General features: G+C 48.6%; 1 protein-coding gene across 1 annotated transcript in view; it reads right to left on the bottom strand.

Moving 5' to 3' along the window:
- Nucleotides 1-14652, bottom strand: part of LOC116554062 (deleted in malignant brain tumors 1 protein-like) — a 54975-nt gene that overhangs the window by 28597 nt on the left and 11726 nt on the right. Inside the window, exons 6-12 of the mRNA XM_032281908.1 lie at nucleotides 10275-10304; nucleotides 7494-7805; nucleotides 6192-6239; nucleotides 4282-4605; nucleotides 2627-2650; nucleotides 1706-1744; nucleotides 792-830 (exon numbers count right to left, since the gene is read on the bottom strand). Of these exons, the coding sequence (XP_032137799.1) occupies nucleotides 792-830; nucleotides 1706-1744; nucleotides 2627-2650; nucleotides 4282-4605; nucleotides 6192-6239; nucleotides 7494-7805; nucleotides 10275-10304 (816 nt within the window). The remainder of the gene's footprint in view (nucleotides 1-791; nucleotides 831-1705; nucleotides 1745-2626; nucleotides 2651-4281; nucleotides 4606-6191; nucleotides 6240-7493; nucleotides 7806-10274; nucleotides 10305-14652) is intronic.

Here is a 14652-nt window from a genome sequence, read left to right as displayed (position 1 = left end):
GGATTCAGATCCTACAGGGGAACACAAGAATTCTTCATTCATCCCTATCAGCAGGTCAAGGATAAGACATGTACACCACTGAGGGCACTGGCAAAGGAGTCAAGTTTGAATAGAAACGCCAAAGTCACCAGGGCACACGGTCACGACTGAAGGTGACTGTGCCCAGAGGTTAAGCTCTATCCTAGTGGAAGAAGAAGTGATACCTATTCTACCCAAGTCTATAAAAGCTCCACTTATGGGTAAGCACGTATGACCCCAGCGGAGGTGACATGAATGGACACCTCACTCCTCATTCTGGGTGCACACAGGACAGAGTTCCACAGCTACAAATCCAGGCCCAGACCCACGCAGTATTCAAGAGCTCATTGACACCTTCATGGTACTCTCTGGCTTCTGGCAAATTGCCAGGGATGCCAAGGCCTTGTCCAGACAGGTGAAGGGAGCTGCACTTTTGGAATGCACCACTCTTTGGAGGTCTCCAGCTCATGGCCTGAGGGCCAGGAACGAGGTCCCAGTAGGATTAGGGAGCCCTCCAGTGCTCGTCTTGAGCACCTGGTCAAGTATCTTTCCTGATCACTTGAAACAGGATCCCACAGGAGAGAGGTCACCAGCACCCTCCACCCTCCAACATCAGACCCAGAACTGGCTCCCCAGAGACTCCACCTTCCTCCCCATGAAACCCACAAGGACATGAAAAGAGAGGGGCCCACCATGCACTTCATCCTATCAGTTTCAAACAAAAATTTGTCCAGAAATAGTGAGCCCTAGGGAGAGCTGAGAGGATTATTTACCTGCTGTTGATGCATTTGAGGCTGTGGCCGGCCAAGTGTCTATAAATTGCAACAAAGAGAAAAGACAAAATTAATATATAAGTCACGTTCCACACTCAGGGCACTTTCTAATGGCCAAAGTCACCCAGGCGGGCAGTCACCTTTGAATATGGCCGGAGAATACGCTTTATCACAGAGAAAGTGCTGACAGCCTACTTTGCCCAGGTCTATGGAAGCTCAAGTTTTAGGGGCACCTGTGACCCCAGTGGAGGTGATAAGAATGGACATCCCACTTCCCAATCTGTGTACACACAGGATGGAGCTGGACAGCTGCACATGGCATGCCCAGACCCCTCCCTTAATCAGGAGCACGGTCCTGTCTGGGATCTGGCTGGCAAAGTACCAGAGTTGGTAGGACCTTGGCCAGACAGGTGCGAGGACAGGCACTTTTACCTACTTTCCAGGCCTGCATGCATCCCATGGCCTCAGGACTAGGAATGAGGTCCCCATAAGATTAGGGAGACCCCCCCAGGGCTCATCCTGAGCACATGGATGGGGATCTTTCCTGACCACTTGGAACAGGATCCCACAGGAGAGAGGTCACCAGCACCTCCCACCCTCCAACATCACATCTAGTTCTGGGTCTTCAGAGACCCCACCATTCTCTCTACCCAACCCACAGAAACATGAAGAAGTGAGGCGCCCACCTCATCCTATCATGAGGCTAAGGGTTCTTAATGATGTTCTGGGAGGTCCCACCCCTGTTCCCAGTGCCGAGCTCAACCTTGAGCCTACTGTTTTTCACCTGCTGCCATTCTCCCACCCTAACCCCACTTCCCCACCTCTCTTCATGGCAATCATAAGTGAACTATAAAATCCAATGTGTATACAGAGGTAGAGAGTGAGCTCCGGGGAGTGCTGAGAGGATTATTTACCTTGTATGAGTACAGGTGATGTCCTGGCAGGCCAAGTGTCTGTAAACAGCAACAAAGAGAAATGATACAGTTGGACTTGAAGGGAAAAAGGTAAAAAGCAAGCAGTTCTCTAGAGCAGGCAAGCATTGTGAAAACGATTCCACTCCCAGGTCTGGCCAATTGCTCCCCATGTGTCTACCCAGGACTCCTGCCCAAGGAACTGATTCAGAGACAAAGGACACCATGCAGGCCCTTCCATCTCTCTCTAAGACAGGGATGACCTCTTCTCAGTTAGGAAACCTTCACCACCCCCAAAACCACCATCCACTGACCCACGGACTGACTGGCACATCTGACACCATTGCCAAGACTCTGACACTTGCAGCTAAAATGTTTGAGGGACCAGGGGTCCACCTGGGGGAAAATCAGGTTTCCTGGTAAGTGAAGGCACCAGAAACATTTCTTAGCCTTTCTCTCCCCAGAACATGAATTCTGCCTCTTCTGGATGCAGATGTGGCCCTGCAGAACCTGGGGATCTTTCAAGTAGTGGGACATGGAGTATCAGGCTTGTACTGACCTTGCGTTCAACAGAACATTAGAGGGTATCACCCACAATTCTCAGAAAGATTCTATCAGCCCTGAATATAAAGGGGCCGAGGCTCACTCAACAGGGGGCCTCTTTCTGAACCTGTAAGCCTTCCATTGGGACAGCATGGAACTATGTGATGAAAGCTGAGACGGATTGAAGAGCAGGCAGAAGCTGAATACTATGCGTGGTTAGGAAGCACCATGCTGGGGTCTCAGTTACAGGGAGAGCGGGCAGGGGGTAATAATATGCCCCAGAGTATCTCTGCAGAGAAGCAGGAGGGCTCTGTGGAGTGGGGAAGGGGTAACTGAGCAGAAAGAGAAGGGACATCCTGGGGAAGGATGGTGGGGACTCACCTGGCCTGAGCGTCGACTGTGCAGCTGTGAGGAAAAAATGCAACATTAGACACCAAGCACTCAGTGACCCCTGTTGAGATTCACTTGGGATGGCTGGCAAAAATATTACAGAAAATATTTAAGATATATTAGGGAAAGTTATAGATTAGTCTCAAACCTTTTGGAAGGCCAAAAGGTTTTATTCGGGCAGACTGAAGGTGGCCGGCCAGCCCATTAAGTTAGGGAGAGAGACGATCAAAGGCCTTATGCCACACCCATTTGTCTCCACTGTAACTGTTTACTCATGTTAATTTCGTGCTGGGTGGCCCTCTCTGGGGAAGATCAAAGGGGAATTTCCTGTTAATAGCATTTACTCTGGGCTCCCAGAACCTAAAGCTTTTGTCATTCTTGTAACCATGTTAATTATCCCCAAGTGTGTTAACTTCGAATCTCTGCTGTAAAATCTCAATGGAATAAAAGTGTGATGGACAGAAGGTCTGGGTCGACAGGTTGCATTTCGCCCTCTGAAAGCAGCCAACGGCCATCCCTAGCCCACTTGAATCACTGCAAGGATTGTGTGAGAGTGCATTCTCTCATCGGTCGTTGAGTCAGGGTCTGCAGGTCAGACTTCCGCAGGCACTGGAGGCTGACGGCTCAGATCCCAACTAGAGTTAAGGCGGAAGTGGCTTGGGGTATCGACACCCTGAGCTGATGCCCTACCAGCACCCGCTATGAAGCCCTTAGTCCCTCAGGGACCCCACACACCCCAGCATTGCCTCCATTTCTGTGCCTGCGGCCCACTCTCTGGGAATATAAAGGTCACTTTGGGGCCTGGGACCAGCCACAACAACCTGGGTATCAACAGCAGGGAGCAGCACACAGCCACCCTAAGCAATGAGTTGACAAAGACACCAACTCTTCCTTGAGCTGCGATGAGCCTGGGGTTTGACACGGATTCCTGGTGATCCTCTGGGAGGCTCCCCCACTGTTTGTCACTAGCTGCCATCCTCCCACCCTTACCCCACTTCCCTGCCTCTCTTCACAGTAATCATAAGTGAACTATTTACACTTGAGTCCTTCCCTCTGAGTCAGTAGGAACTGACTGTATTACCTTGACAGCACTCAAGGTAATACAGTGTTGAAGGGGAGGGGAGGCTTCACCAACCAGGTCCCCAAAACATGCTGACCCTGAGAAGAAGCCTCAGGGAAAATAGGGGATATGAGTTATGAGGATGTTCCTGGAGCAGAATAAAAGGTTCCTCATTTCTGCTGTCAGCATGCTGGACCCTGTGTCTGAACACTGGTGCCTCAGTCACCTCCAAACCAATGTTGGGGCACTACTTGCAGCTTAGGGATCTGTGCTCACCATGGCATTGCACACACAGGCTGGATAACCCCAGCTAAACTCCAGAGCCACTGGATGACCAGGAAAGGCTTGGTGGGTGGGGGCCCTGGAGTGAGAAACCTGTTTGTTACTATATTCTCTGAATATAGTCTGTCCCTAGAATGGGCTCAAATGATTTTTTTTTTTTTACTAGAGACAGGGTTTGCCATCTTGCCCAGAGCTGGTCTTGAATGCCTGACCTCAAGCAATCTGCTTGCCTCAGCCTCCTAAAGTGCTGGGATTACAGGCATGAGCCACCACACCCGACCCTCCAGAGATCTTTGATGCCTACCTGAGCAGATGACACCAGCGTCTTCATGATGGCCACAGTTGTGGGAGAACCAGCCGTTGTGGGAGCAGCTCCACAGGTAGGACTCATACCCTGAGCAGCGCACGTCATCCAGGACAATGGGTCCTGAGCCCTGACCAAACCGGGCATTTCCTGGAGCCGACATGGCCCAACCACAGCCCAACTGCCTGCACACCACATTGGCATCATTGGTGTCCCAGCTGTCATCACACACGGTGCCCCAGGAGCCTTGGTACAGGACTTCCACCCGGCCCTGACACCTGTCACCTCCATTCACCAGCCTCAGGGCCAAACCAGAATCGGATCCTAGAGGAAGGCACAACATTTCTCTTGCACATTCCTACTGAAAGACAAGATCCAAGGGCCTGCAGGGCATTCAGAGTCTTCCCCATTCAGAGTCTTTGAGAGAATCTGTAACTAGGCTGGGCTCTAACACATCTTGAGGTTAGAATTCTTCATAGGGAAGAGGACAGTGACTGCTCGGCCCAAACCCAAGCCTAGTGCTTCAGCTAGAGGACCTGCCCCTCCTAATCTATATCCTGGAGGGGGCCTGGAGAGCCACATGACCCTTCTCAAAGCAGACCATGGGCTCTGCCTGATTCCCTCAGACAAGGGACACAGAACACCCCACACGGAAGAGCAGCACGATGACATCGGGTTGTCCTGGGAGGAGCTCTGATGCATATCTGGGGCGCGGAAGTTAGCATGGAGCACATTTTGCACATGATCTTCCTGGCCGGGATGGCTGGGGTCAGCACGCGGCTGTGGAGATGGGGGATCTAGGCTGTCACTCTGGACTGGATTCTGATCCCACTGGTCTCTACTTCCAAAGCACAACAGGCTGTTAGAGACGCCACATTCTGACTGATTTCTCCCTACCCCTACAAACATGGGCAATGGAGGAAGCTTCACTCTAGCTGACCTCTGTGGTCCAGAAGGTCACGGTGTGCTCACAACATGCCCTCCCATCCCATTCCCTAAAAGTTTTCCTGAATCACAGTCAAGCCCATGGATGTAGTTGGCATCATGACCTATAGAAAGGGAAGAGTAAAGCCAGTCTCACCCTCAGTTCTAGTGTTATCTGTGTTCTTCATCATAGGGAGGAGAAAGAGGTTAAGTCAGGCCTCACCCCATGGGCCAGAGGGAGGGGGAAACAGAGGGCTTGAGGAATAGGAGGGCCTGATGCATATACCATCAGCATTTCCAACTGCTCCACACCAACCCTGGGCAAGCCAGAGGTCTTGGTGAGAATGCTGTCCTTGAACTTCTCCTAGGGCCAAAGTTTCCCATGGGAAATGGGAAGTGACTTCCCTTCCCAAAGCCCAGGCTGCCAGAATCCCAGGCTGTATTGACTATGTCTCCCAGATTTCTCACTGGAGGTACCCAAGGGGGATGTACAGGACCTCTGATGCCCATAAGCTTAAGGATTGTGATTTCTCTCTGTTAGGAAGAAACAAGGGTGGCCTAATACCGGCTTAGAGAAAGGGCAAGGGCAAGGATGCTGTCCTAGCAATTTGGCTATGTTAGCAAGTAGGCACCTGCCTCTCAAGGCCCTGTAGCCAGAGATCCAGCACCCTAGCCTGGCCAGGGGTCAGCACAGCTGGGTGAGGACAACAGGAGTGAGCTGCATGGATAACAGAATCTCTAGAGACAGGACAACAGGCTCCATCTTGGAACTCCTTGGAGATGCATCTCCAACTTGATTCCTCCCCAGTCTCAGACACAAACCATAGAAGAGATGCCTGTTCAGACCTGAGGACTTATTTGGAAGGGCCCCTCTTGGGAGCTAAGTACCCTACTCTCTATGCCTCTGTGCCTTTTCTGGATCAGAGGTGAACCTAGGGGTGCAGTTGGGTAATAAGCCCACAGGGATCCCCCAGCGTAGACATTACCTTCTGCTACAGTTGTCTCCAGGGGCGCCTTCGAGGGAAACAGAGAAGCTGCAGGGTGGAGAAAGGAAGAGCTCATTGATGGTAGCCCTCTCCTGGGGAGGGTTGGCCCATGGCTTCCTCCGCTCTGACGCAGAGGTTGGAAGCACGGGTGCTAAGGGCACCCTCCATTGCCGCAAGCCAAACACGTGCCAATGGCTCTGTCACTCTACTGGTGATAGGCTTGGCTAGGATGCCACACGAGCATCCTTTGCTCTTGTTACTCTCCCCCCACCTCCTCTGCTGCCACAGCCTCTATTCAAAAAGTCACCCAGTCCATTCACAGCCCTTTCCTAGTCATAGGATTGAATGTCAAATGACATCTGTCTATTTCTATAGGTCAAACACACCCTCAAATGACAAATATTCACCATCACTGAAATACTCCTGAGAAGGTGATTCAACTAGAAAGAAAGGTGGTTTCCAAAGAAAACCAACCTTTTCAGAATGCCAAAATAAACCACTCACTAGGTGGCTGCATGGAAGGCCATGTCCCCATGGGGAGCCCAGTCCTACTTGGTGCTTGGATATCAAGGGCACATCCCGTGCAGGGTGGCATGGGCTCAGTCCAGTCTACACAGCAAATGCCAGAGTTGCTCTAGAAGTGGAAAGTTTAACCAGAAACTCCTCCTGCGGGAACATGCCATGGGACAGTGTCCTTGGAGGTTTCTTCACAGATCAAAGGACCCCTTGGTGTCCACACATCCTGGCTCTATGTGAACAACTGAAGTCAGCACTGGGATTTGCTGGGTTGGGTCCAGGAGAAGCTCTCTTTTCTACTGAGGATGTTAAGTATCTTTTATTTGTCATTTAATTCCCAATAAAGAGAATGCTTTGGTTCACTCCTCAATTTGATGTTGGTATACATTCATGTCTTAGGGACCAGCAGTTCCCTATCCTCCTCAGCCTTTAAAAGAGGAGAAACTGCCACTTAGGAAGATATTTATTTGGTGTCCCAGGCCAGGGGTGGTCGTGATGCTGCTCATCAGAACCAGTCCATGAGGTGATTGCATCAGCAGGCTCTGAGGGACTGAGACGGAAGCCTGCCTCCCCCACGCCCAGCTTCAGATGGACAGGCAGATGATCCCTTGACCTTCACTGTCTATGAAAAGGGGCAGTACCACCTGCTCTCCAACATCAATTAGGACATGACTTACAACAAAGCAAGTAAACTGCAGAGCACACATGTATGTACATACACAACTCATGTGTTGTGATACTGACTCAGACTTGCACATACACAGGGCAAGGTGATATCCACAATACCTGAGCACACGACACCAGCATCTTCCCTGTGGCCACATTCGTGGTTGTACCATCCGCTGTGGGGACAGCTTGACAGGTAGGGCTCCCTTCCCGAGCAATGCACGTCACCCAAGAGAATGTTTCCGGAGCCCTGACCAAAGTGGGCCCCACCCAGGGCTGACACAGAATAACCACAGCCAAGCTGCCTGCAGACAACATCTGTGTCCTGGGTGTCCCAGCTGTCATCACATACAGTGCCCCAGTAGCCTTGGTGCAGGACCTCCACCCGGCCCTGACACCGGTCACCTCCATTCACCAGCCTCAGAGGCAGACCTGCAGTGACACAGCGGGAAGCCCTTACCCCGGTGCTCTCGGCCCCTTTGACTTGCATCCCTACCCCCCTCATTCCACTTTCTTCCTCTGACCAGACCTTACATATCCCTGTGCTTACACGTTCTGTTTTTGCCCCCCTCTCCTTCTGTATCTTCCCCCTGGAGAACCTCACGTACTCTGAGAACTTTCTAGAGGGTCCCCAAATCCACCTCTCTGTCCCTGACTCAGCCCTGACAGACTAGCTCTAATCTCCAGACCAGCATTTTCAGTGGCCTCCTGCCCATCCCACCCCATACATCATCCCAAACTCAACACCACCTCTTCTTTCCATTTGAATTAAGGATGTCACCATGCTCCACATCAACCATGCTGGGAATGCAGGCATCATGTTGGACTCCTCCTTCTCCTCACATCCTGTATCTAACATCACCAAGGTCCTTTCCTTGTCATTTTCACTGCCGTTTCACCGGGGTAGGCCTTCATCCCCTTGAAACTGGCCTACTCCCAGCTGAATCTTCAATCTCTGCTCCTCCTTTCTCTAGTCCATCCACATGCATTGACTCAACCAGCACTGATGAAGTGCTTACTCTGCATTCGTTTTTGTGCTAAGAGGATTCATCGGTCTCCAGATGGTCTCCAAATTTTATCTTTACAAAGTACAAATGTATTCACCTCACTTCCCTGCTCAAAATGCTTTAATACACTCTCCACTTCCATCAGAATCAAGTCCAAGAGCGAGCCTCGACCTACTTTTCCAGCCTCCTCTCCTGGGAGGGGCTGAGACAGCCTGCATCCCACCACGGAGCTGGCCATGCTGGGAAGTCAAAATGCACCATGTTCCTGCCAGACACAATGCTGCTAGGCCACCCACTGGGGTAAGCTGCATTGACGGTGCAAGGAAAATAGGCACAAGTCCCGAGGGAGCAGCCCACCCTCCTAATGGCGGGAGCCAGATCCTGGGTATGGCTTTTCAATGGTGAGTTTGAGGTTACAAGAAACTTGTGGTCACAGAGTGAGAGGCTGAAATGGGATGCAATGGGAGGGGGCAGGTTGCTTTTCCTCCTAGAGGGAGGAAAGGCCAGCTGGACCATCTTCAGGGCATCCCCAGGGTGCATTCTGGACCTCCCATGCTCTGTCCCTCCCCAGTCTCAGGTACATAAACCATGGAAGAGGTGCCTGTTCAGACCTGAGGCCTTATTCAGAAGGGCCCCCCTTAAGAGCTAAACTTCCTACCTTCTATGTCCTCTGCACCTCTTCTGGATCAGAGATGAATCTAGGGGTGCAGCGGGGCAATGAGTCCCCTCCTGGTCACCCGGTGAATAATCCCTCCAGAAAAGTGCTCGGTCTCCCTGCCTCAGCCTTTTCCTTGCTGCATGTTGGTCAGAAAGCTGCCTTTCCCAGGCCATTTCTGGATCTCTCAAGGCATGTCCTGGAAGGGGAGGGACTGGCCTCAACAGTGCCAAGGGCCCAGGGGCAGAGTCATCCTAAGTGAACACATAGGAGACCCTGCAAAATCAAACTTGGGCACAAAGGTCTTCACACTCTCACTGGAGAGGCAGGCACATTGAGCCAAAGTCAAAGACCAGGGCAGGGGCAGAAGGAGGCACCTATTCTCAACTCAAATCTCTACCCTGCTACTCACCAGACACATGACCTTAGACACAAAAATATTGACAAATTACCTAATTGTGCCCTGCTTTTCCCATATGCAAAATGGGCATAATCATATTACTTAGCTCAAAGTGTTCTTGGGAAGATTTCATAACAGCACTCACTATGTGCATTAGTTGAGCACTTATTGTGTGCCATGTGGTATTTTAAGACTTTTTAAAATATATCAACTCATTTCATACATGAAAATCATTTGATACAGGGTGTATAACAAGTGCTTGGTAGATGTTAGTTATCTTCCAGATATCTGTCATTATTAGTGAAAAGAAAAGGGGAGCCGGGTGTACGTGCCTCATGCCTGTAATCTCAGCACTTTGGGAGGCTGAGGTGGGCGGATCACGAGGTCAAGAGATCGAGACCATCCTGGCCAACATAGTGAAACCCCGCCTCTACTAAAAGTACAAAAATGAGCTGGGTATGCTGGCATGTGTCTGTAGTCCCAGCTACTCGGGAGGCTGAGGCAGGAGAATCGCTTCAACCCAGGAGCAGAGGTACTGACCTTTTGTTTCAACTACCTCTCTTCACACCAAACTGAAGCTAATCTTATCTGATAAATGACTGAGAGTCAGAGAGCAAGAAAGAGGATGACATCTGGGATTGACTGGGTGTGCACCTGGGACATGCCAAGGGTCTTGGCACCCATGTCTCCTGCCCCCCTCTCCGTCCCCAGCATTCCTGCATTCGACAAGGTGGGCATTTGCTCTGTGACCACAGCTGTGATCAGCCTCAGCTAGCCAACAGCAACAGAGGGAAACTGACAAACCCCACCAGGGAAGAGGAGTGAAGAAAAGTTCTTACCAGAGTCTGCAGTCCCTGGGATCCACCCACCTGGAAAGAAGGTAAATTCGTTTTAGAAACACTATTTACAAATGATTTCCTACAAGTCACAGAAATTGGCTTTCGCTTCACCATACAATCACACCAGAGGGCGCTGTGGCTCAATCTTGGGTTTGTGTGTGTCTGATGTTCTTGCTCAATGAGTTTCACAGTAGCAGATTAAAGCAAGTGGATTAGACATGAGCAGCGCCATCATTTTAGGTGTAATGAAGCCCATGTCTCTTTACCACCCCCCTAACGCTACGGCTTATAGCGACAGGATGTAATCTACGCATGGAGAAAAGGGCTGGGCAAGAGAAGACAGTTTAAGCTGTTGTCCAGTCTGCAATTTGAGTATAGCTGGCATTGACAACAGCCACTTGGACGCCCTCTAAATAAGAAAATATGTTAGTGTCAGATATTCTGATCCTTCTGACCCATAACCTGAAAACATTTTATTCTACCTTGAAGCAAATAGAAATCTAGAGATTCCTGGATCTTTGTATTCAGTGAGGCCAGACAAGGTCTATCAGACTCAATTGCAGGTTTTGAGTTTCTTTTTGAGCAGTTCTAACTATACTTTTGAGTATTGATATTTCATAGCTTTTGTATATTTTAGCGGTCTTTCAAAGATCAGAGAGAATATGTATTCATTTAAAAAATAGGTTAAAACTCATTTTATCCTGTAATCACCATATGGATCCATTAGATCCTTTTATAAATCCAAGATTCATTATTAGCACCTGACTTCGCTTTTCCTGTATCTTGAAACATTTTACTATTTTATCATCCAAGAAATTATTGCATCATTATTCATCAATTATTATATTGTAAGAAAAGGGTAGAATGGTGATGCTGCCTAGAAGGAAGAAGAAATAGTGATATAAGTCATCATTCTTCCATGCGTAAAGTATTGTATTTTCTTTCAAGAAGTATTTTTTTAAGATTGGAGACCCTGTCTTCATAGTCTGCTTTTAGCTTTCATTGAATGCAGTTAAGAATTCAAATTTTTTCATTATCTACTAGTGATGGCAAAGAGAAGAAAATTAACAAAGGAAGATATTTTGCAACCATTAGATGAACCAGAAGAGGAATATAAAGAGACAAGACACAGCACTCCAGATACTAATAATTGTAGAACTGATTGCACAACAGAAATCTCAGACTATGAGTCTTCAGATGATGATATCCTAGATGAATTTCTCAAATCAAGAATCCAGAAGTCAATGATATAATTCTAAGGTAAAATATGATGCTCTTTACCCACTTTGATAGAGATTTTATCACATGATATTTTGCAGCAAGAACCTGGACCATCTTATTTTGCTTAAAAAAGGACATGTGGTAGTATTCTTTTGTCTTTTGTGATGTTTATATACCAAAATCTATGTGATACAAAAAGGTCTGCTAGGTTTAAATTCTTATTAACATTTCCAATTTAGTTTCTTTCATTGTTCCTTTTCTTTTTGCTTCCAGGTAAAAGGGGGATTAGGCATTTGACCAAAGTATCAGATCATTATTTTATTTTTAGAGACAGAGTCTTGCTCTGTTACCCAGGCTGGATTCAAATTCCTGGGTTCAAGCGATCCTCCTGCCTCCAGCGCTGGAGTAGCTGGTACTACAGGCATGTGCCACTACACCCGGCTCCTCAGATTCTTTGTCAATGTGGGCCCTGAGAGCATGACAATCATGGTTCAGAAATTGGAATTTCTCTAACAAAACCAACAGACCAGTGACAGGACTTGCTGTGTATGTCAGAGAACTGCTTCACCTGCCTCAATAGCCTGAATGTGAGGTCCACAATGGGCTTCCCCAGCTGCCCTGCTTCGTATTGATGGCTTAGGAAGGGGGCCGCTGAAACCATGTGACTATGCACCCCTGATAAGGAAGCAACTCACAATAGAAACCAGAACATTCTTTCAACAGAGATAGCAAACTAGGGAACATGTGTACCAGAACATCCCCACCTCATTTTTCACATGCCATCCCTGCTCCCACACTCAAGGACATGCTGACAGATGTGCCTGAGAGATCGTGCCATTCAAAACTCTGCCATTTAAACACTCTACATGACACCATGCAATTCCTACTGCCAATGGGTATCCTGGGTATCCTGCTTAATTTCATGGCAGTCAAACTCATCCAACTCAGAAACTCAGAGCTCCAGGGCCTTGACAAGGCTCATCTATAGCACGGAACAGAACATTGAAGTTGTTTCTGGTTCTGCTATGTCCACACATTTTGAATAGACCCTTCTGCACATATTGAGACCAATTTTTAGTCTTCCAAGAATCAACCACATAGCTGTAGATAACTCCAGCTGCCATTGTGGGAATGGTAGTAAATTACCTATGGGGGAAGCTCCCACTTGGTATTTTTTTTCCAGGAAATGGAGACAGGCTGATGTCTATCACTGGGGATCAGTGTCCAACATAGCTAAGCCATCAGAATGGCCCAACCAGAAGCCACTAAGAGATCTGTCAAGGTATCTCCCAAAGACATAAGCATTTTCTAAGTGATCCGGTGTCTTTCCATTTGAACTCTGTCACTGCCACAAATCTCATGAAGATGAGAAACATATCTACTGTGTATTTACTGCTGAGGAAGAGCTTGAGCAAAAAAAAAAAAAAAGAATAGGCAAGGTATCATCAAGCTAGCCCATGTCTACCAAGTAGGCTATTCCAACGATGCTGGGAGAGAGGCCTAAGGGGAGGAGCAGTACGGGAAGAGAGCCTAAGCAAACGTTCATTTTGACTTACTGTGAAGTGTTACTGTGTCTTCATAGTTCCCTGAAGATAGTACAGTTTTTACATATGTTATCTCTTTTAACCTTCCCACCAACCCTGCCATCTGCACTTACAGATGAGAAACTGAGGCACATTTGGAGAGTAGGTAAGGACACGGAGACTGTGGCATCCCTGTCCACCATCTTCCCCTGTACTCCCTCCTGCAAAACCACTGTCTGCTACCAACCACTCCTGTGGTTCTTGCTGATGCAAGGAAGGTGGTCCACACCAACCTACTTTCCATGGCCCACCAAAGGTGGGTCTTCAACGGGAAGTCACCCAGCAGCCTTGACCAAAGCTCCGCATTGCTTTTCTATTGACTTTGCAGCACTATTCAAGATAAGACCATTTTGATCCTCGCAGTTTTCATCTTTAAGGAGGTGGTAAGCCCTTACCCTTCATCCGTCACAAGCACCCAGGTTATCTCACACTCCCAGGCACTGCCTTTCCTGCTCTATAGCCTGCATCTGTCTCAGCACGGTTTAAGGATTTTGTAGATGGGAGCCTCATGTGAGCCCTTGCCATGGAGTCTCACTGTCCCCAAGTGAATGGAGACAGCCCGAGGGGGTGGTGTAGAGGAAGTGGAGGATGCTACAAAGTGGATGTGGTGATGGATTGTTCATTGCTCATTGTGTCAGTTTGAGACATGACCAAGAATGAGCTCTCCAGAGATTTCCTCATTGACCATGTCTGCAGGCTTACCCTTGCCCTCTCTCTCCAGATTTAGACAAGGACCTAAAAAGCAAGTAAGAACTGAAACTGACAGCAGCTGTGCATGCACTTGCTCTTTACCCCTTTATCCCCAAAGACCAATATTTTCCTGCCACCAAAGGCAAGCACCACTTTCCAAACTTCTCTGATCAAAAGTCTTTTTTCCTAGAGCTTCAGCAAACGTATCAAGAACACAGAGAAATGGGACTTCGGGAGAACCTCCCATCAGAGCACCACCCTGACTAGGCAGCACATTACGGCGGCTGCGCAGGGTGGAGAACAGATGGCTTCTGGCGGATGGTGGCTACGGTCAGTCTAAGTCTGTGTCTGTTTCTTTCAAGTTTCGGACAACAGTGCCAGGGAGTAAGAGGCAAACACTCTTCTTCCCCACTCTGCCTGGCTACTCCTGCACCTGCTCCAGACCTCAGCTCCCTGCAACTTCCTCAGGGTCTCTCTCCCGATGGGCTGCTCACACCTCTCCTGCCATGCACTCTGGCTCCAGTGCTTTTCACAATTGTCATTGTGCCTGTGTGATCAGTTGATGCGTCATCCCTGAAGGCAGGGGACATGTTCCCAAGCTGTGGGCTCTCCTGCTTAGAAGGCTCCTAGAAGGACTGGGGTTTTCCAGATGAGGTGGCAAGGATGTTAAGGCCATTTTGAGAGGTCAATGTTAAAAGTTCAGTGATAGCAATCTGCTCATGAAAAAGTCTTTAACATCAACAAGTCAAACTTAGGATGTAGCCAAGAACTGTTGGGAAATGTTAAAAATTTAAATTCACTTGATAACAATAAATTAAAATAGGCAGGATTTAAAGGACACACACACACACACACACACACACACACACACACACACACACACA

This window comes from Sapajus apella, unplaced genomic scaffold (assembly GCF_009761245.1).
Source record: "Sapajus apella isolate SASKATOON/1434 unplaced genomic scaffold, GSC_monkey_1.0 scaffold13, whole genome shotgun sequence".
In the NCBI taxonomy this organism is placed as follows: Eukaryota; Metazoa; Chordata; class Mammalia; order Primates; family Cebidae; genus Sapajus; species Sapajus apella.
Note: the sequence above shows the minus strand (reverse complement) of the source record. Positions and strands in the feature narration are given on the sequence as shown.